The 17,600-nt window shown below is 45.7% G+C and overlaps 1 protein-coding gene across 4 annotated transcripts in view; it reads right to left on the bottom strand.

The window, feature by feature from the left end:
• hipk3a (homeodomain interacting protein kinase 3a) overlaps positions 1–17,600 on the bottom strand; it is a 245,114-nt gene that overhangs the window by 27,761 nt on the left and 199,753 nt on the right. For all 4 annotated transcript variants that reach the window (XM_080190014.1, XM_080190016.1, XM_080190015.1 and 1 more), the window contains 6 exons: positions 12,395–12,514; positions 11,561–11,647; positions 9,500–9,684; positions 4,058–4,217; positions 1,939–2,062; positions 1,399–1,520 (listed from right to left, as the gene is read on the bottom strand). In XM_080190014.1, coding sequence (XP_080046140.1) covers positions 1,399–1,520; positions 1,939–2,062; positions 4,058–4,217; positions 9,500–9,684; positions 11,561–11,647; positions 12,395–12,514 — 798 coding nt within the window. The remainder of the gene's footprint in view (positions 1–1,398; positions 1,521–1,938; positions 2,063–4,057; positions 4,218–9,499; positions 9,685–11,560; positions 11,648–12,394; positions 12,515–17,600) is intronic.

The following is a 17,600-nucleotide window of genomic DNA, read 5'->3' as shown; positions in this document are numbered from 1 at the left end:
ACGGCAATGGTAGAGTGGGAGACATGCTGGGCCCACAAGGTTACAGATTGTGGTGGTACACAGTTCTGCTGCTGCTGATGGATACCCGGTTTTGTATTGCAGTGCTTATATTATCGGGCCAACAATCCAGTGATGAGAATGAGAGACCTGCAAGGTCCTAGATTTGGGAGCACAGGAATCTCTGAAAGTTGTAGAACTTGGGAGATGGCAGAAATAGGGAGGGGTGAGAGCATGGAAAAACGTGAAAACAACGATGAGAATTATAAAACCACGAGCAAGACAAGAACTGTGATTTTCTGGCCGGTTCGTGTCTGGTGCAGATTGTGTTGGGGCGGCATGGGGTCAGAGAATTACAGGTAAGGGGCCTTTTGCATTTAGCACTGGCGCGAGCCCACTTGGGATTCTCCCAGCCACCAAATAATCTGCTTCCTGCCCTCAGCATATTTAAATGAGCATTTAAATATGCTTTGTCTGCTTCAAGCCGATTCTCCCAGCTCCTGGGATTCTCCAACCCATGTTGTGGTGTGAACCCAGCGAGAATCACTACTAGTCTCCACAATCACTGGTGATGGCCACACTAGGGGGTTCACAGTGATTGAGGACATAAATGGGCAGTGCCAACTGGCATCAGGCAGTTCTAAGGGGGTGGGGCCTGAGGTGGATCATGAAGACAGTGGAGCATGAAGTGGGGGGTGGGGTTGGAGGAGTGGGTCCCGACGTTTAGGAAAGGAGGAGGCTTTAAAACCGGCGCCCGATCTCTGTGAAGCCAGGCTTGCCGGCATGTTTAGGCCCCCGCCTTGCTCAGAACCAGTACAAAACCTGCACCTCTCCAAATAAAATGACTAAACGTGGTATAATTGCGATCTGATTCGTGCTGGATATGCTGGCGTGATTTTCTCACCAAAATAAAACAGTCACTTTTTAAAGAAACTTCTATCTAAGGGTTTAAATGATACTTGTGAAAAAATACTTCCATTCTTGAGATGCGGAAGTTTTTGGCAAGGCCAGTAATCATTTCTCATTTTCTGGTTGCCCTTGAGAAGATGTCAACAAGCTACCTTTAATTTATGCAAATGACTGCGTGCTGAACCAATTGATTGAGCAGCTTAGAGCCAACCACATTTGCGTTCATCTGAACTCACCTATAGGCCTTGACTGGATAAGAGCACCAAGTTTCCTTCCTTAAAGGACGTTGGTAAACCAGTTAATTATAAAATTAAAATATGCACCAAAGTTGTGTAGTTTGAACCTAGAGACTTCTGATCCAGAGATGGGGGTGGGTGCTACCCACCTTGCCAACCCTGCTACTTATGAAATGCAGATTTATTTTGAAAGGCAGGTGTGATTTTAGCACCAGAGGAAACTTGCTTCCAGATGATGTAAACAGAAAGCACAAACCTGTGTCAAAACTCCAGGCCTCAGCTGAAGTGGCTGCATGGTAGGTGCCTGTGTAACAAGAGGCACTGTGTTGTCCATTCGAACAGAGAATCCTGTGGGTTTACCTGGGTTAGTTGGGATGCCTGCAGGTAGAAGAACGAGAGGAGTAAGACTATCTCTTCTATAGACACAACAGCCCAACAGGTCACAGCCTGACATTTCACTCAAAGCTGAACCACCATCTCTCCCAACCCACGTGTAACTTTCTCACTGGCCTGCCCTTCCTACTCATAGCATTCCTAACCCACCATGTAGAATCAGAAGGTAGAGGGAGGCCAATCAGCCTATCATGTCCGTGCTGGCTCTTTCAAAGAGCTGGTCCAACTCTCCCTGCACTTTCTCCAAGAGCCCTGCAGGTTTCAAGTTTATATCCAATTCATATTAATATTTAATCTGCCTACACTGTGAATTACAAGATTACTGTTGCTTTCTGAATAACTTTAAACTTCAGAGTTCTTGTGCATTCTAATCTAGCACGCAGTCACTGTTTCGCCCTCGTACCTTGAAGTGTGGGTGGGCACAGGATGAGAGTTTGCTGGAAAGACTCGTTGCACCCAAACTGAGTAGTCCCTGGCTGCAGTGGTATCCCATGGTGCATCAGGGAAGGTCCAGTCGGTGGTATATGCTGAATGAACACAGTACAGCATGAGTGTCACAGTCTCAAAACTACACAGCACCAATGTTTTCATAAAGCTTCCATGTGCTGTGGACCACAGCTCAAAGTTTCATACACAACAGACAACTAAAGCAGAGATGCTCCTCACGACAACAACATGCGTGTATCCTTACACCCTGCAGGACCTCTGAGCTGCTCACATATTTGAATAACAGCTCAGTGACTCACACCCAGCCTCACACAGCCACACAGTTGCTTATGTCAACAAGGGTGTATCTGTTTGTGCTTGCCCATTGCTTCGCTACCCCTTAATACAATGTTATCTCTCCAGTAACCAACACCACTCACCACTGGTCGAAGGCAAACTTGTTTCGCTGTTGCTGTTTGAACCAGGGATTAAAATACAGCAACTTAATTGGACAGTTCATTACCAAACCGCCTAACCAGGGAGGACCAAGGACCCGTCCAACAGGAACCTTGAAAGGGTGGCATGGTGGCACAGTGGTTAGCCCTACTGCCTCACAGCACCAGAGACCTAGATTCAGTTCCGGCCTCAGATCACTGTCTGTGTGCAGTTTGCACATTCTCCCCGTGTCTGTGTGGGTTTCCTCCGGGTGTTCCAGTTTCCTCCCACAGTCCAAAGATGCGTGGATTAGGTGGATTGGTCATGCTAAATTGCCCCTTAGTGTCAGGGGGACTAGCTCGGGTAAATGCATGGGGTTATGGGAGTAGGGCCTGAGTGGGATTGAGGTCGGTGCAGGCTTGATAGGCTGAATGGCCTCTTTCTGCACTGTAGAGATCCTATGATTCTGTCTCTGCTCAGTAACGGTACAGGGTCTGTATTAACTGCCAGTCACCACAAGGTAGTGCTGTTGAGTAACGTACAGAGAATTCTCACGTTTTTAAGGAGGCTCTTAAGTAATGGCCATCTCTTCTGCCACTCAAGATACTAACATGTTCAGCTGTCGGTTTCACTGTATCTGAGATAAGAGTTTTACAGCCAGTTTTAAGGCCAAGCAACAACAAATTGTGCCAGCATAGCATCTTTAACACAGAATAATGTTGTTTCTCACAAAGCTTAGACACTGAACCACGTAAGGAGGTGATGGAACAGTTGTCCACAAGCTTGGTTTCAAGGTATGTCTTAAAGGATAAAAGAGACAGAGAGAGGGTGAGGTTTAGGGAAAGAATTTCAGAGCTCAGGGTCTGGCCACTTACAGGCATGGCTGCCAGTGCTGCAGTGCAGAAAATCAGGGATGACTGACTGCAGTGATCAGTTGCAGGGCTGAGGGAGGCCACAAGAGTAGAGAGTAAAGCAATTATTTACTGAATCTTCCGGGGCTTTTGGCCTGAGTGAATCCAGAAAATTCACAAGTTTCTGCCAGAAAGGAAAGTATTAAGCATCGGCAGTGATTTAATTAGGGGTTCATGGAGCTGTGGGCCTTACCCAGTTAGATTAAACACTGTTAGGATTGCCTTCTGTTCAACCCCAAGGACCAGCTGGGGACAGCTGTGCAGATGAGGCTTTGGAGGGGGGTGGGGGGAAGGGGGGAGGTTAGGGTTAGGGTTATCAGGCAGGGATGTCTGACTTTGATGACAACAAAAGGACGCACACCTGCTAAACTGATGCAGCATCTCTCAGAGGGGATGACTGATAACGCATGAGAAAAAAAATCTAGGGCCATGACAATCCGTAATTCTGGAGCCATCACAGGAAGGGCCAGTCGGTCCAAAACGCAGTCACGAGCTCTGAATCTTGCTCTGTTTCAAATGGTTTGCCAAATTTTCCTGGAAGCCTCTCTCCTTCAACCGTACCATGGTGTAAAGATATTTCTCATCAAAACTACTCCTCATTCTCTCGTAGCAGTCATTTAAAATTACTGTCCCCACTCCCATCCACCATCGACTCATCCACTACTCCACCCAATACCCCAACAACCACCCCCCCCACCCCCCACACACACACAGAATAGTTCTTGACTGAAAGACAGATTTTCTCCTTACCTGGCTATGTACAGAGCCCATTTTATTGAAAGCCATGCTCAGATTTGTGGCATTGTTTGAGGCTATGGGTCTCATAAATGGCATCTTATTGCGGTTTATTACATCGTACAGGTTTGGCCTCCATCTGCAAACATCCATTATGTGGAAACAAGACTTTACGCTGTAGGAAAAATGTAAACAATCCAGAGGTAATTTGCAGGAATCACAATTTTCAACCTTTGCACTGTGATTTGGATCACAGGTGTGTTTACCACACAGAAGACATCCATTCAGTCCGTTGCATCTGTCCCAGTCCTTTGCTGGAATAATCCCATTGCCCTGCACTCTCCTTATAGGCTTACTGCATTCTCTAGTTCAAGCATGATCCTTTCTTCCACACAGATTGAATACCTTTGTGTACCAGACTGAAGTCCAAAGATGCGCAGGTTAGATTGTTTGGCCATGCTCAATTAACCATAGTCTCAGGGAGATTAGCAGGGTAAATGAGGGGTTATAGGGATAAGGCCTCAGTGAGATTGTGGTTGGTACGGACTCAGTGGGCTGAATGGCCTCCTTCTGCACTGTCGGGATTCTATGATTCTACCTCAACTGGAATGATGCAGCAAGAGTTGTTTCTCTGCCACCAGACCACCAGCTCAGTGAGATTCTTCACCTCCTCATTCTAATTTAAGCCTATTTATTAATGTCACAAGTAGGCTTGCATTAACACTGCAGTGAAGTTACTGTGAAAATCCCCTAGTTGCCACATTCCGGCACCTGCTCAGTACACTGAGGGAGAATTTAGCATGGCCAATGCACCTAACCAGCATATCTTTCAGGCTATGGGAGGAAACCAGAGCACATGGAGGAAACCCATGCAGACACAGGGAGAACATGCCGACTCTGCACAGACCATGATCCAAGTCGGGAATCGAACCCGGGACAATGGCGTTGAGTGGCAGCAGGCAGCTAACCATTGTAACATCCTGTTGCCCTGTCTCTGCTGTAAGGTATGCAGATTGTCCCAAGGGACCCTGAACCGAGTAACACGCTGTGAATCTGATATATAAAGGCAGAGGCAGGAAATGGAGGAAAGGATAAAAGAAGGAGTGAGATAGGGAAGGGAGGAGCAGAGGGATAGGGAGGCGAGGAGAGGGATAGAGAGTGGAGGAGTGCGGTAGAGAGGAGGGGGATAGGGAGGGAAGGAGAGGGGTGGGAGAGGAGGGATAGGGAGGGAAGAAGTAATGATAGGGAGAGTAGAACATAGAACATAGAACATTACAGCGCAGAACAGGCCCTTCGGCCCACGATGTTGCGCCGACCAGTTAAAAAAAAATAGAAAAAACAACAACGACCCACTAACCTAAACCAATCCCTTTTCGTCCATAAACCTGTCCACAGACCTCTTAAACGCCCCCAAACTAGGCGCATTTACAACTGCAGCAGGCAGGGCATTCCAATCCCTCACCACCCTCTGGGTAAAGAACCTACCCCTGACATCTGTCCTATAACTACCCCCCCTTAGTTTAAAGCCATGCCCCCTCGTGCTAGATTTTTCCATCAGAGGAAAAAGGCTATCACTATCCACCCTATCTAAACCTCTAATCATCTTATATGTTTCAATAAGATCCCCTCTTAGCCGCCTTCTTTCCAGCGAAAACAACCCCAAATCCCTCAGCCTCTCCTCATAGGATCTCCCCTCCATACCAGGCAACATCCTGGTAAACCTCCTCTGCACCCTCTCCAAAGCCTCAACATCCTTCCTGTAATGTGGGGACCAGAACTGCACACAATACTCCAAGTGCGGCCGCACCAGAGTTGTGTACAGTTGCAACATAACGCTACGACTCCTAAATTCAATCCCCCTACCAATAAACGCCAAATAGGAGATAGATAGGGTAGGAGGGGGACAGGGAGGAGAGGAGGGAGACTGGGAGGAGAGGAGTGGGACAGGGAGGGGAGGAGTGGGACAGGGATGGGAGGAGTGGGACAGGGATGGGAGGAGTGAGAAAGCGTAGAACTATAGGACTATACAGTGCAGAGAGGCCATTCAGTCCATATGTCTGCATCAGCCCAAAGAAGCAGATCTATCCTTTCATTGTTACATTGTTTCCCAACACCTGATTTGTAACCTGGCAGATGACAGCATTTCAGATGCAGATCCAGGTAACTTTTAAATGAGTTCAGCGTTTCAATCACAACCAGCACCTGAGGCACCAATCTCTGGGTGAAAGGTTCTTCCTCACGTCCCTTCTAATCCTTCTACCAATCACCTTCATTCTATGCCTCCTAGTAATTAACCCCTTGGCTAGGGGGAAACGAGTCTTTCCTGTCTGTGCTGTCTAAGCCCCTCAAAGTTTTTTCCTCAATTAGCTCACCACTCAGCCTCCTCTGTTCAAAAGAAAACAACACTGTCTATCCGATCTCTCATCGTGGCTGCAATTTCCAAGCCCTGGAAACAATCTTCCAAATATCCTCGGTCCTTCCTGTAATGTGGTGGCCAAAATTTGGTACACTAAATTCTAGCTGTGGTCTAACCAGTGTTTTATATAGTTTATTGCACATCATTGTATGTATGGGTGGAGTGGGATAGGGAGGGGAGAGGGAGTAAAGGGACCTGCAGGAGATGCCATGGATGAGAGAGTGCAGGGCAGGGAGAGAAACAGTGGAAAAAAGGGAGAATTAATTTATCAAATTATCAATCACGGTATTGCGTCCCTCAGAGACATCTTAAGGTGCTTTGCATGCAATAAAGTAATCTGAACTGCAGTATTATATGAGCGAACACAACAGTCCTTTTACAATAAAAACAGAAAATAATGGAAAAATGCAACAGGTTTGGTGGCATCTGTGGAGAAAGAAACCTAGTTAATGATTTAAATCCAATAAAGAAGAGATGTATTGGACTCGAAACGTTGGGGGGAATTTTCCCAAAAAGTTTCTAAGTGTCAGAAGAGCGTGAAAACCGGAATCCTCCATGCCAGTCCTTCGGGTGAGTTCAGCACTGCAATATTCTGGCACTCTGTCACTTTCCTTGACAGCGGGGAGCTTTGCTGGTGGGGTGGGTGTCCTCCAGACGCAAATCAGATTTTTGGCCTCGCACGCTAACTCCCCAGCTCATCATGTTGATTGACCAACATGTCGAGCCAGTAAGATGGTGCTGGTTAACTCTGTGTCGCTCTTCGCAGATGCTGCCGCGCTTGCAGAATTTTTGCAACCTTTTCTGTTTTATTTCAGAATTCCAGCAATCACAGTGTTTTCCCCCTTTTTACAGTGTGAGATTTTAGAAAAAGTAGCAAAATGAATAATGAGTCAATCTGTTACTGACGGTGAGTGAGGGAGCACAGTGGGACTTTCAGTCAGGGGGCCAGAACAGTGTTGGAGAGGGTAATAACCTGTAGCCTTTTCTGATCCTAATGCCAGAGCTTGGTTTAAACTAAATTGCTGCACAACATCCAACTCTAGTTCCAAGTCAGCAGACACGTACAAAAGAACAAAGAACAATACAGCACAGGAAACAGGCCCTTCAGCCCTCCAAGCATGTGTACGTTTGGAGGGGGTCTTAGCTGAAGTCCACATGAACAGTTCCCAGCAGTTAGTGGGGAGAAGGAACTTTACAATCAGGGGTGTTTCTGTGGTGGGATGGGGATAGAGAGGAGAAGGTTATAACTGCGCAGGTCTAATGACTCTCTTGTGGAGTCTCTTGGTCCACAAGCCATTCAGGCAAATGGATATTCCTAAGACTTAACGTCCGGAATTCTCCAGCTGTTCACGCCAGTGGGATTCTCCAGTCCTGCCAGCAGCATGCCCCCACCTAAGGGTTTCCTGCCGACGTGGGGTGGTGTCAATGGGAATTCCAGAGACCAGAGAATCCCGCTGCCAGCAAACAACCTGCCACCTCCCGATGGCGGGAAACACTCAGCTGGGAGACTGGAGAATCCCGTCCAACATGACCTCTGCTGGCTCCTCAAGGATGCCAGCAACAAGATTCAAACGCTAAAATGTTGGCACATTACATGTATACTGTGTTTAATATTCAGGTAACAACTTGTCAAGGCTCTTTCGACAGCATCTTCTAAACCTGTCACTTTTACCACCTAGACGGACAAGAGTAACAGATGCATGGGAACAACTACTATTCACTTGCAAGCTACACAAAACCCTGATTTGGGGGAATACATCCTTCACATTTGATAAGAACATAAGAACATAACATAAGAAATAGGAGCAGGAGTAGGCCATCTGGCCCTTCGAGCCTGCCCCGCCATTCAATAAGATCATGGCTGATCTGTCATGGCTCAGTTCCACTTTCCGGCCCTCTCCCCATAACCCTTAATCCCCTCTCTTATCAAAAACCCATCAACCCGCTTCTTGAAAATATTTAGCGAGGCAGCCTCCACCACTTCAACGGGCAGAGAATTCCAGAGATTCACCACCCTTTGAGTGAAAAAGTTCCTCCTCAACTCCGTTCTAAACCGCCCCCCCTTTATCTTGAGGCTGTGCCCCCTAGTCCTACTGTCTTTTTTGAGCGGGAAGAGTCTCTCCACCTCTACCCTATCCATCCCATTCATCATCTTATACGTCTCAATGAGATCTCCCCTCATTCGAGTACAAGCCTAGTTTATTCAGCCTCTCCTCATAGCTCAACCCCCTCAACTCCGGTATCAGCCTAGTAAACCTCCTCTGCACTCCCTCCAAGGCCAAAATATCTTTGCGCAGGTGCGGCGCCCAAAACTGCACACAGTACTCCAGCTGCGGCCTCACCAATGCCCTATACAGCTGCAGCAAGACCTCCCTACTTTTATATTCAATCCCCTTCGCTATGAAGGCCAGCATCCCATTCGCCTTCCTGACCACCTGCTGCACCTGCAAGCTGGGTTTTTGCGACTCATGCACAAGGACCCCGAGGTCCCTCTGCACCGTCGCCTGCTGCAGTTTTTCGCCCCGTAAGTAATAGTCCTTCCTACCATTCTTCCTACCAAAGTGGACCACCTCGCACTTGCCAACATTAAATTCCATTTGCCATTTCCTGGCCCATTCGCCCAGCCTATCTAGATCCTCCTCAAAATCTTCAAACTCCTCCTCTATCTATACCAATGGATTGCAGCAGTTCAAGGTGGTGGCTCAACACCACCTTCCTAAGGACAATTAGAGATAGACAAGAACTGGTGATGTCCCACCTCAGAAAGAAATAATAAAAGTTCACACTGGCATAGATGTACGAGCCAAATAACTCGCCTGCATAACATCATAGTTCTTCAAAAGCATTTCCACAGGTATGTTGACATGCCTTGGCAACAATAAAGTACTATTTTGATGTAAATCATTAGCCCATCAACTGAATGCAAAGGGTCTGTGATAAATGATTCAAGGACTGAATGCCTAAGATATTCCTGCAGGGCACGTTTTATCCATGTAAGGGGAGGAGCATAGGCAAAGCACGTATTTACAGTGAAAACGTACTGGTTACTGTGCGGAAAGTCCAGTAAGTGCTGCATGGTTACAAATGGGTGGTTCATCGTCTCCACCGGAGTGATCCTCTTCTCTGCGTCAATCAGCAACATCTTCTTCAACAGGCTGACAAATTCCATGCGATCTGCCTTCTCTGCCAGTAGGTCATTTCCCTCCAAATCCATCACCATGTTCACCTGAGACAAGAGCACAATTGCAATTTAGCAGCACGGTGGGACAGGGTAGGGTAATCTTACTCTCATAATCTCATGCCCAAGTTCACTGAAAATTAATTCCCAATCCACTATTTCTTTTAGCATATAGAAAGGCTTACAGGCGGCTCGGTGGTTAGCACTGCTGCCTCACAGCGCCAGGGACCCGGGTTCGATTTCAGCCTCGGGTCACTGTCTGTGTGAGGACTGCACATTCTCCCCGTGTCTGCGTGGGTTTCCTCCAGGTGCTCCGGTTTCCTCCCATAGTCTAAAGACATGCTGGGTTAGGCTGACTGGCCAGGCTAAATTGTCATTTAGTGTCGGGGGATTAGCAAGGTAAATATGCGAGGTTACGGGAATAGGGCCTGGGTGGGTATGTTGTCAGTGCAGGCTCAATGGGCCAAATGGATTCCTTCTGCACTGTAGGGATTCTATGATTCTTCATCTATCAGCAATATCTCAGTTCTTAGCCGATAGCTGATAGGTGATTCCCTCCTTTTAGCTGTGACATTGTGGAGCTGTACTAGGAGCTTTATGATTGAGCACAGAAGCAGGTCATTTGGCCTAACTAACCCCAAGCCAGTGTTTATTCACTGCATGGGCTCCCTACTTCATCCAACCCAATTTATATATCTATTTTCTTCCCCCCTCCTGTGTCTATTGAGCTTCATCTTAAAACACCTACGCTATTTGTCTCTACTACATACATCGACACACATACAAAAGATATAGCAAAATGGTTCCAGGGGTGAGGGACTTCAGTTACCTGGACAGACTGCAGAAAATGGGATTGTATTCAAAATCATGTGTGGTCCAGACAGAATAGATACGGAGAAATTGTTCCCACTGATGGAAGGGTCGAGAATCAGGGGACACCAATTTAAGATGATTGGAAAATAAATTAAACAAGATAACACGAGGAGAAGTTCTTTTAATGCAGTGAGTGGCTAGGATCCGGAATGCGCCACTAGAAAGGCTGGTAGAGGCAGGTTCAATCATGGCTTTCAGGTAGAAATTGGATAAACAACTGCATGGCTACTGGAAAAGGCTGGGAAGAGTGGACTAAATAAATTGTTCTGGCAGAGAGCCAGCACGAACTCAATGGGTCAAATGGCCTCTTTCGGAGCTGCAATTATTCTATGCAAAGTTTAATGAAGTTACGGTGAAAATCCTCCGGTCGCCACACTCTGGCGCCTGTTCAGGCACACTGAGGGCGAATTTAGCATGGCTAGCAAGTCTTTCAGATTGTGGGAGGAAACCAGAGCACCAGGAGAAAACTCTTGCAGATATGGGGGGAACGTGCAAACTAAACTCCTTGCCTCACAGCGCCACAGACCAGGTTCGATTCCTGACTTGGGTCACTGTCTGCAGCTGTACATTCTCCCAATGTCTGTGAGCCCTGTTCCTGCTCCTTTTTTTGGCATTCTGATGTGACAAACAGCTTGGTCACAGAGATAGATTTTAAGAAATGTCTTCAAGGAGGTGAGAAGTAGAGAGGCAGGGAGTTTTTAGGGAGTGAACTGCATAGTATATAGGCAGCTAAAAGCATGACCACCAGTGGGAGGATGATGGAAATCGGAAGTGCACATTTTTCATAAAATAAATGTGAACTCTCTTGTACAATGATTTTGTAAAGTACATTATTGTGCCTTTTTTGAGAATTAAAAACACAAATCTTGTGATCATAGGTAGCCCCAGAACACTTTCAAATAGATGGATGTTGTGAGTGCATTCTCTTCCCTAGCATTTATCCTGAGGAGGAATGCCCTTAATGATCGCCTCTCTATCCCTAACACAGCAGGTTTCCTTCAGGAGGCTGTACTCGCAGCATGATAACTAATACTTGACTGCTTTTACTTACATGCACTATATCATCCAAACAACCAAAGATATACTTTCTGGCTTCTTTAGACTTCATCCCTGTTTCTGCCTCATGCTCTTCCGGAGTCTAGAGTAAAAACAGAGGATTGAAAAATAAAATTAACAATTAAAGAACATGAGAGACAGAAAATCCCCACAAATTCACAGCTGACTTTCATTTAGCAGCCCTAGTTAATCAATTCAAGTTTTTTATGCCAGCAGTTGATTACTTACAAAATGCAGAGCTCTTCTTAATAATGTGGACTTAGTCCAGCGCTTTCCATTTCTCACTGATAACCACAAACCTCCTAACATCAGCTCTCTGCAAGCGCATGCTGCATCTTTAAATGCCAAGGGGCGGGAGGTGCATCGGGGAGAAACGCACAACTAAAATATCTCAGGAATAGTAATTCCGTGTCAGTAAACCAAGAACAGACAGGCTCAATCATGATTCAATCTTGGATCGATAGAGTGGAAGCTAAAAGGATGTTTCCCCTTGTGGGCGAGACTAGGCCTAGGGGGACACGGTTTAAAAATAAGAGGTCTCCCATTTAAGACCAAGGTGAGGGGAAACTTTCTCTGGGGGTCATGAGTCTCTGGAACTCTCTTCCTCTGAGGAAGAGTCATTGAATATTTCAAAGGTAGGTTCAGATTGACTCCCCTGTTAGTCAAAAATCTAAGAGGGTAGGCATGAAAATGGAGTTGAGATCACAACCAGGTCAGCCATGATCTTATCAAATGGTAGAGCAGGCTCGAGAGGCCTATTGGTCGACTCTTGCTCTTAGTTCTTATGCTTCGAATTTTGATCTCAGTTCACAGTGCCTTTTGCAATTACCTTCATTTTCCACCCTGAATATGATGTGTCGGTCTCTGTCGAGAAGAACCGTGTTGTTTTTGTCCCCACATTTAATAGATGATCTCCCGGCAACCCTTGTGTTTGTGAAATATAACGTATCTGCAGATTAAAAAAAAGATGAATTACCCCGTGGTAAACCTAGTGAAATGTGAGCAAAGCATAAATATTGGAAGCAGTGATTCATTCGAACAGTTATTCGTCCAACATTTGCAACACTAATGAATAGCAGTGCAACACTAATGAGCCACGTACTAAACACTCTTCAATAATGCTGCTGAGACTGTTACAACTCCACAACCCAAAAGACTGGAAGGACAGCTACAGCATCCCAAAATACCTCGTCCTCATTTACCCTATCCTCTTCCCCCAGAGAACATCTTACTGCTGGTACATTAAGGATATTTGCAACTTGCCTGGAAGAGTGCAGCTCTAACAAGAAGCAGCTTGACAGCACCAGGACAATGCAGCCTGACATCGTGGCACAGTAGTTAGCATTGCTACCTCACAGCGCCAGGGACCCACGTTCAATTCGAGCCTCGGGTGACTGTGCGTGGAGTTTGCACATTCTCCCCATGTCTCCCCAGTGCTCCGTTTTCCTCCCACAGTCCAAAGATATTGCTTTAGGTTGATTGGCCATGTTAATTTTCCCCTAAGTGTCAGGAGGATTAGGAGGGTAAATGCATGGGATTGTGGGGATAAAGCCTGGGTGGGATTGTTGTCGGTGCAGGCTCAATGGGCCAAATAGCCTCCTTCTGCACTGTCGGGTTTCTATGATTGATATCCACCACCTTAAACATTCATTCCTTTCATCATCACCACAAAGTGGCAACAGTGTGTACCATCCACGCACCACAGAAATTCATCAACAGCATCTTCCAAATCTGAGACCTCTCAAGACAACGTCTTGTGGTGCAATGGCAGTGCCTTTAACTTTGAGTCAGAAGCTGTGGGTTCAAGCCCATTCTGATTTGATGGCCATACAAAGTATGTTCATAATGTGACCCAACAGTTGATTATCAACCCAACCAAATCCTTCCAATGTGCCCTTGTCAGGCACAAACAGCGGGAAGGTCTCCTGATCAGCCATGACCTGCAGACTTCATCAGCAAACTACTGCAGGACCTTGCCGAGCATAACCATGGACAAACACATGGAAGTCCATGGTCACCAATGCCTTCTTTGAAGATAGTATCTGAAAGGAGAGAGAGAGAAATGAGGGGGACAGCTCTGTAAGATACTTAAAAGGCACCAAAACTGCTGAGTGATAAAAGGCCCTACCTACAAAAAGTCCTGGTTGAATCAGGACCTCCTGACTTTGAAGATCAATCTTCAACTGCAAAATGTTTAGATGTGGTTCATTCCATAAAAACACTTTGTTTCTGACTGGAATCACATTATTCTCTCTCTGCAACATGTCTTCTGGGCTTCTCTGTTCCTGGTTTGCATGCAGTTTGTTAGAAATGAGATTGAACGATTGGAGATTGACAGCCTGAATTGGGTTTGGAATTCTATTTGCCTGCTGGGCAAAGGGTTAAGCTACTTTGCATCATACATCGATGCCCAGTGGAATTGGAGCAGGGCTGATGAAGCAGGCACAGGAAGGGAGAATTTGAACACGTGACTCATAGGTAATAAGATGTTATCTGTCTAGCTGGAACATTTTAAATTTGTGTTGCTATTTTTTGAGTTTGCAGGCTAGTAAGATATGGTCCTAACCAATAGTGACTTTGCATTGACTGTGCAGATATGAGAGGTTTCAATGCAGTTACTTTAAAATGTGATTTACCATGGGGAAGAAAAGTAGCTGAGCTAAGAATCACACCAGCGCAACAGCTCAATAACTGCTTGCAATCTTCTGCAATGAGAAAGCATTGATACATGTTGTACTGGATGTATTATCCTCCAAGTTCAGATCAGATTCCTTTGGCTCACGCGTGGTTATGGTCTTAATCTGATATCTGGTGCGATGCTGCTTTTAACAGTTATTAATCCCCCATGTAGGACCTTTTTTATCCCAGTGTCTGACCTAATGGAGACTATCGGCATGGTTTTACTCTAAACTGTGTGCTTCGCTAGCAGACACTGCAAATGCAGCTCTACAACCTTTCCCTCAAAGCGCATGTTGCTTTGAAAAGAGCTTGCGGCATTTCTGGGCTGGAACGCTAAAACAGCGGCTTTGTATATACAGCCTGCGAACATTCTACGATGGGTACATGCCAGTGAACAAAACTGGAATTGCAGTCAAGAATGAACGAGTGGCATGCTGCACAGGCAGGATTAAAGCAGCTTGACTTCAAGGGATTGGGAAATGAGGTAAGGCCTCCATCTGTGGCGACACTGCCATCGAACTAAGGGAGTGGACTTTCATTAGCGACGTTCCACTGGACTAATTTGAAAACGCTGAGTTAAGTGAGTTGGCATTCAGTTGCTGTGCCAAGGAGATTGTGTCATCTCACTTAACACTCCAGCTATGTGCAAAGTCATCATGTATATACATAGAAATCATAAATTTAGAAATGCATCAAGATCCACTGGTCAGTGCCAAAGTGTTTTGTGACATAAATAGCACAGTTTGCTTAGATATATTTCTTTTTCTTACATAGAATTTTATAACACAAAAAACAAGCCATTTGGCCCATATGGTTCATGCCGGTGTTTGTGCTCCACGCTAGCCTCCTCCCACACTTCTTCATCTAAGCCCTATCACTGTCTCCTTTTATTCCTCATGTGTTTATCCAGTTTCCCTTCAACTAAATCTGCTATTCACTTGAACCACTCCTTCTGGTGACAAGGTCCACATTCTCACCACTCTCTGGAGTCCTGGAATCCTACTCAGACTTATTAATGACTTTCTTAAAATTTCTTCAAGAACTGGAAGGCACAGATTTAAAATAAATGGCTAAGGAGTAGGAATGATGTGAGGAAAAGGTTTTTCACCCAGAGGGTGGTTGGAACAAACTTCCTCACAGGGCAGTGGAGGCAGGTTTGATCAGGATATTCAAAAGGGGATTGGATTGCTATCTTAAATGAAAGAACGTGCAAGGTTTTGGGAATAAGGCAGGGGAGTGGGAAGAGGTAAAATGCTCTTTCAGAGATCCAGTGCAGACTTAATGGGCTGAATGGTCTCTTTCTGCATTGTAACGATTCTGTGATTATGCCCTCTAGTTCTGATCTCTCCTTTCAGTGGGTGCATCCTGTCTGTGCGTAACCTAGCAAGCTAATTCGTGATCTTGAAGAGCTCTATCAGTCAGTGTTACAAAGGAAAAAAAACCTAACTTCAGCTTTTTAATTCTGTCTCTCCAGAAGTGAACCCCAGTGATTTGCTTAGTTTTCCGAGGCCTTATTAACCTATGTTGACACTTTTAAAAATCTGTGTTTCTGTACTTCCTCTGTCTCTCTGTTCCTCTACCTCATTTAAACAGCTCTATCAGTTTAAATTTTCTGCTTTATATTTGCAAAACATCAGTGTTCTTATATCCTAATAACCACAGCAGAAAGATGCAGCATCTTGCCTCCTTCATGTCAAGTGAGATGTACGTTATATGCAATTTGTTATCCACAGTGAAGTCAGATTGTGGGAGGAAATCGGAACACCTGGAGGAAACCCGTGCAGACATGGGGAGAACATACAAACTCCACACAGACAGTGACCCAAGTCGGGAATCGAACCCAGGTCCCTGGTGCTGTGAGGCAGCAGTGCTAACCACTGTCCCACCGTGCCGTCCATGCTGCCACTATTCCCACTTATTCTGAGGGCTCTAAATTTGCTGATAAAGATTTCAAGTGGCAGTTTATCAGATTCTTTTTGGACATCCATGTACACAACCTACACCATATCACTCTTATCAACCCTCTTCAACCCTCTCTGTCAGCTCATCAAAAAGCTGAAGTAAGTTAGTTAAATCCCCCTTTAAGAAATCTGTGCTGGTTTTCCTTAATTAATCCACATTTGTCCAAATGACTGCTAATTTTGTCCAGAATTATTATTTCTGAAAGCTCTCCCAGTTTGAACTGACTAGGCTGTAGTTGCTGGAATTATCCTGACACCCTTTTAAGCATAGGCACGCCAAACTAAGACTGCACCGTCCTGTTCCAGTGGTTTGGGAACCACTACAGAATATACGGTTTTTTCCAAGAAAAGCAGAACATTTTCCCAATGCCCTGGCCAATTTTCATTCCTAAACCAGTAAAATTCATTCCCACTGCTGTTGGTGGGAGTTTGCTGTGGGCAAAATAACTGCTCTGCTTGTCTAAATAACAAGAGTGCCCACATTTCAATGCATTCCTTTTATTGGACATGAATTGATTTGGGACGCTATATAGGCTCTGGGAATGTTGAAGCTGGGTGCCAAGTTGGAGTGGGAGCTGATCACAACTCTAATTCTGTGATACAGAGATAGAGCAGACAGAGCAAGAGAAGTAGGCAGGTAGTGCAGGAGTCTCCTGTGGCCATTCCCCTGCCAAACAGCTATACCACTTTGGATACTGTTAAGGGGAATGACCTCTCTGGGGAGAGCAACAGCAGCCACGGTTGGTTCTGCTGCAGAGGAGAGGGGTAAAAAATGTACCCGTGCAATAGTTATAGGGGATTCAATTGTAAGGGGGATAGACAGGCATTTCTGTGGCCGCAAACAAGACTCCAGGATGGTATGTTGCTTCCCTGGTTCTAGGGTCAAGGATATCTCGGAGCAGCTGTCGGACATTCTGAGGGGAGGATGAACAGCCAGTGGTCGTAGTAAACGTTGGTACAAACGACATAGGTAAAAAAAGGGACGAGGTCCTAAAAGCAGAGTATAGGGAGCTAGAAAGAAAGTTAAGAAATTGGACCTCAAAGGTAGTGATCTCACGATTACCACCAGTGCCACGTGCTAGTCAAAGTAGAAATGACAGGATATATCGGATAAATACGTGGCTGAAGAGATGGTATCAAGGGCAGGGTTTCAGATCCCTGAGGCATTGAGACCGGTTCTAGGAGAGATGGGACAGGTTACACCAGGGCAAGACTGGGACTGATGGCCTCAGAGAATGTTTGCTAAAGCGGTTGGGGAGGGTTTAAACTAAAATGCCGGGGGATGGGAATCTATATAAGGAGTCAGAGAAGGAGGCAGCAAGGACAAAAACAAAAGGTAGAAAAGGGAATAAGAAAAGTGATAGGCAGAGAAACCAAAGACAAAATTCAAACAGG

This window comes from Carcharhinus amblyrhynchos, chromosome 6, assembly GCF_965287045.1.
Source record: "Carcharhinus amblyrhynchos chromosome 6, sCarAmb.v2.hapA, whole genome shotgun sequence".
Classification (NCBI taxonomy): domain Eukaryota; kingdom Metazoa; phylum Chordata; class Chondrichthyes; order Carcharhiniformes; family Carcharhinidae; genus Carcharhinus; species Carcharhinus amblyrhynchos.
This window is presented reverse-complemented; position numbering and strand designations above follow the sequence as displayed.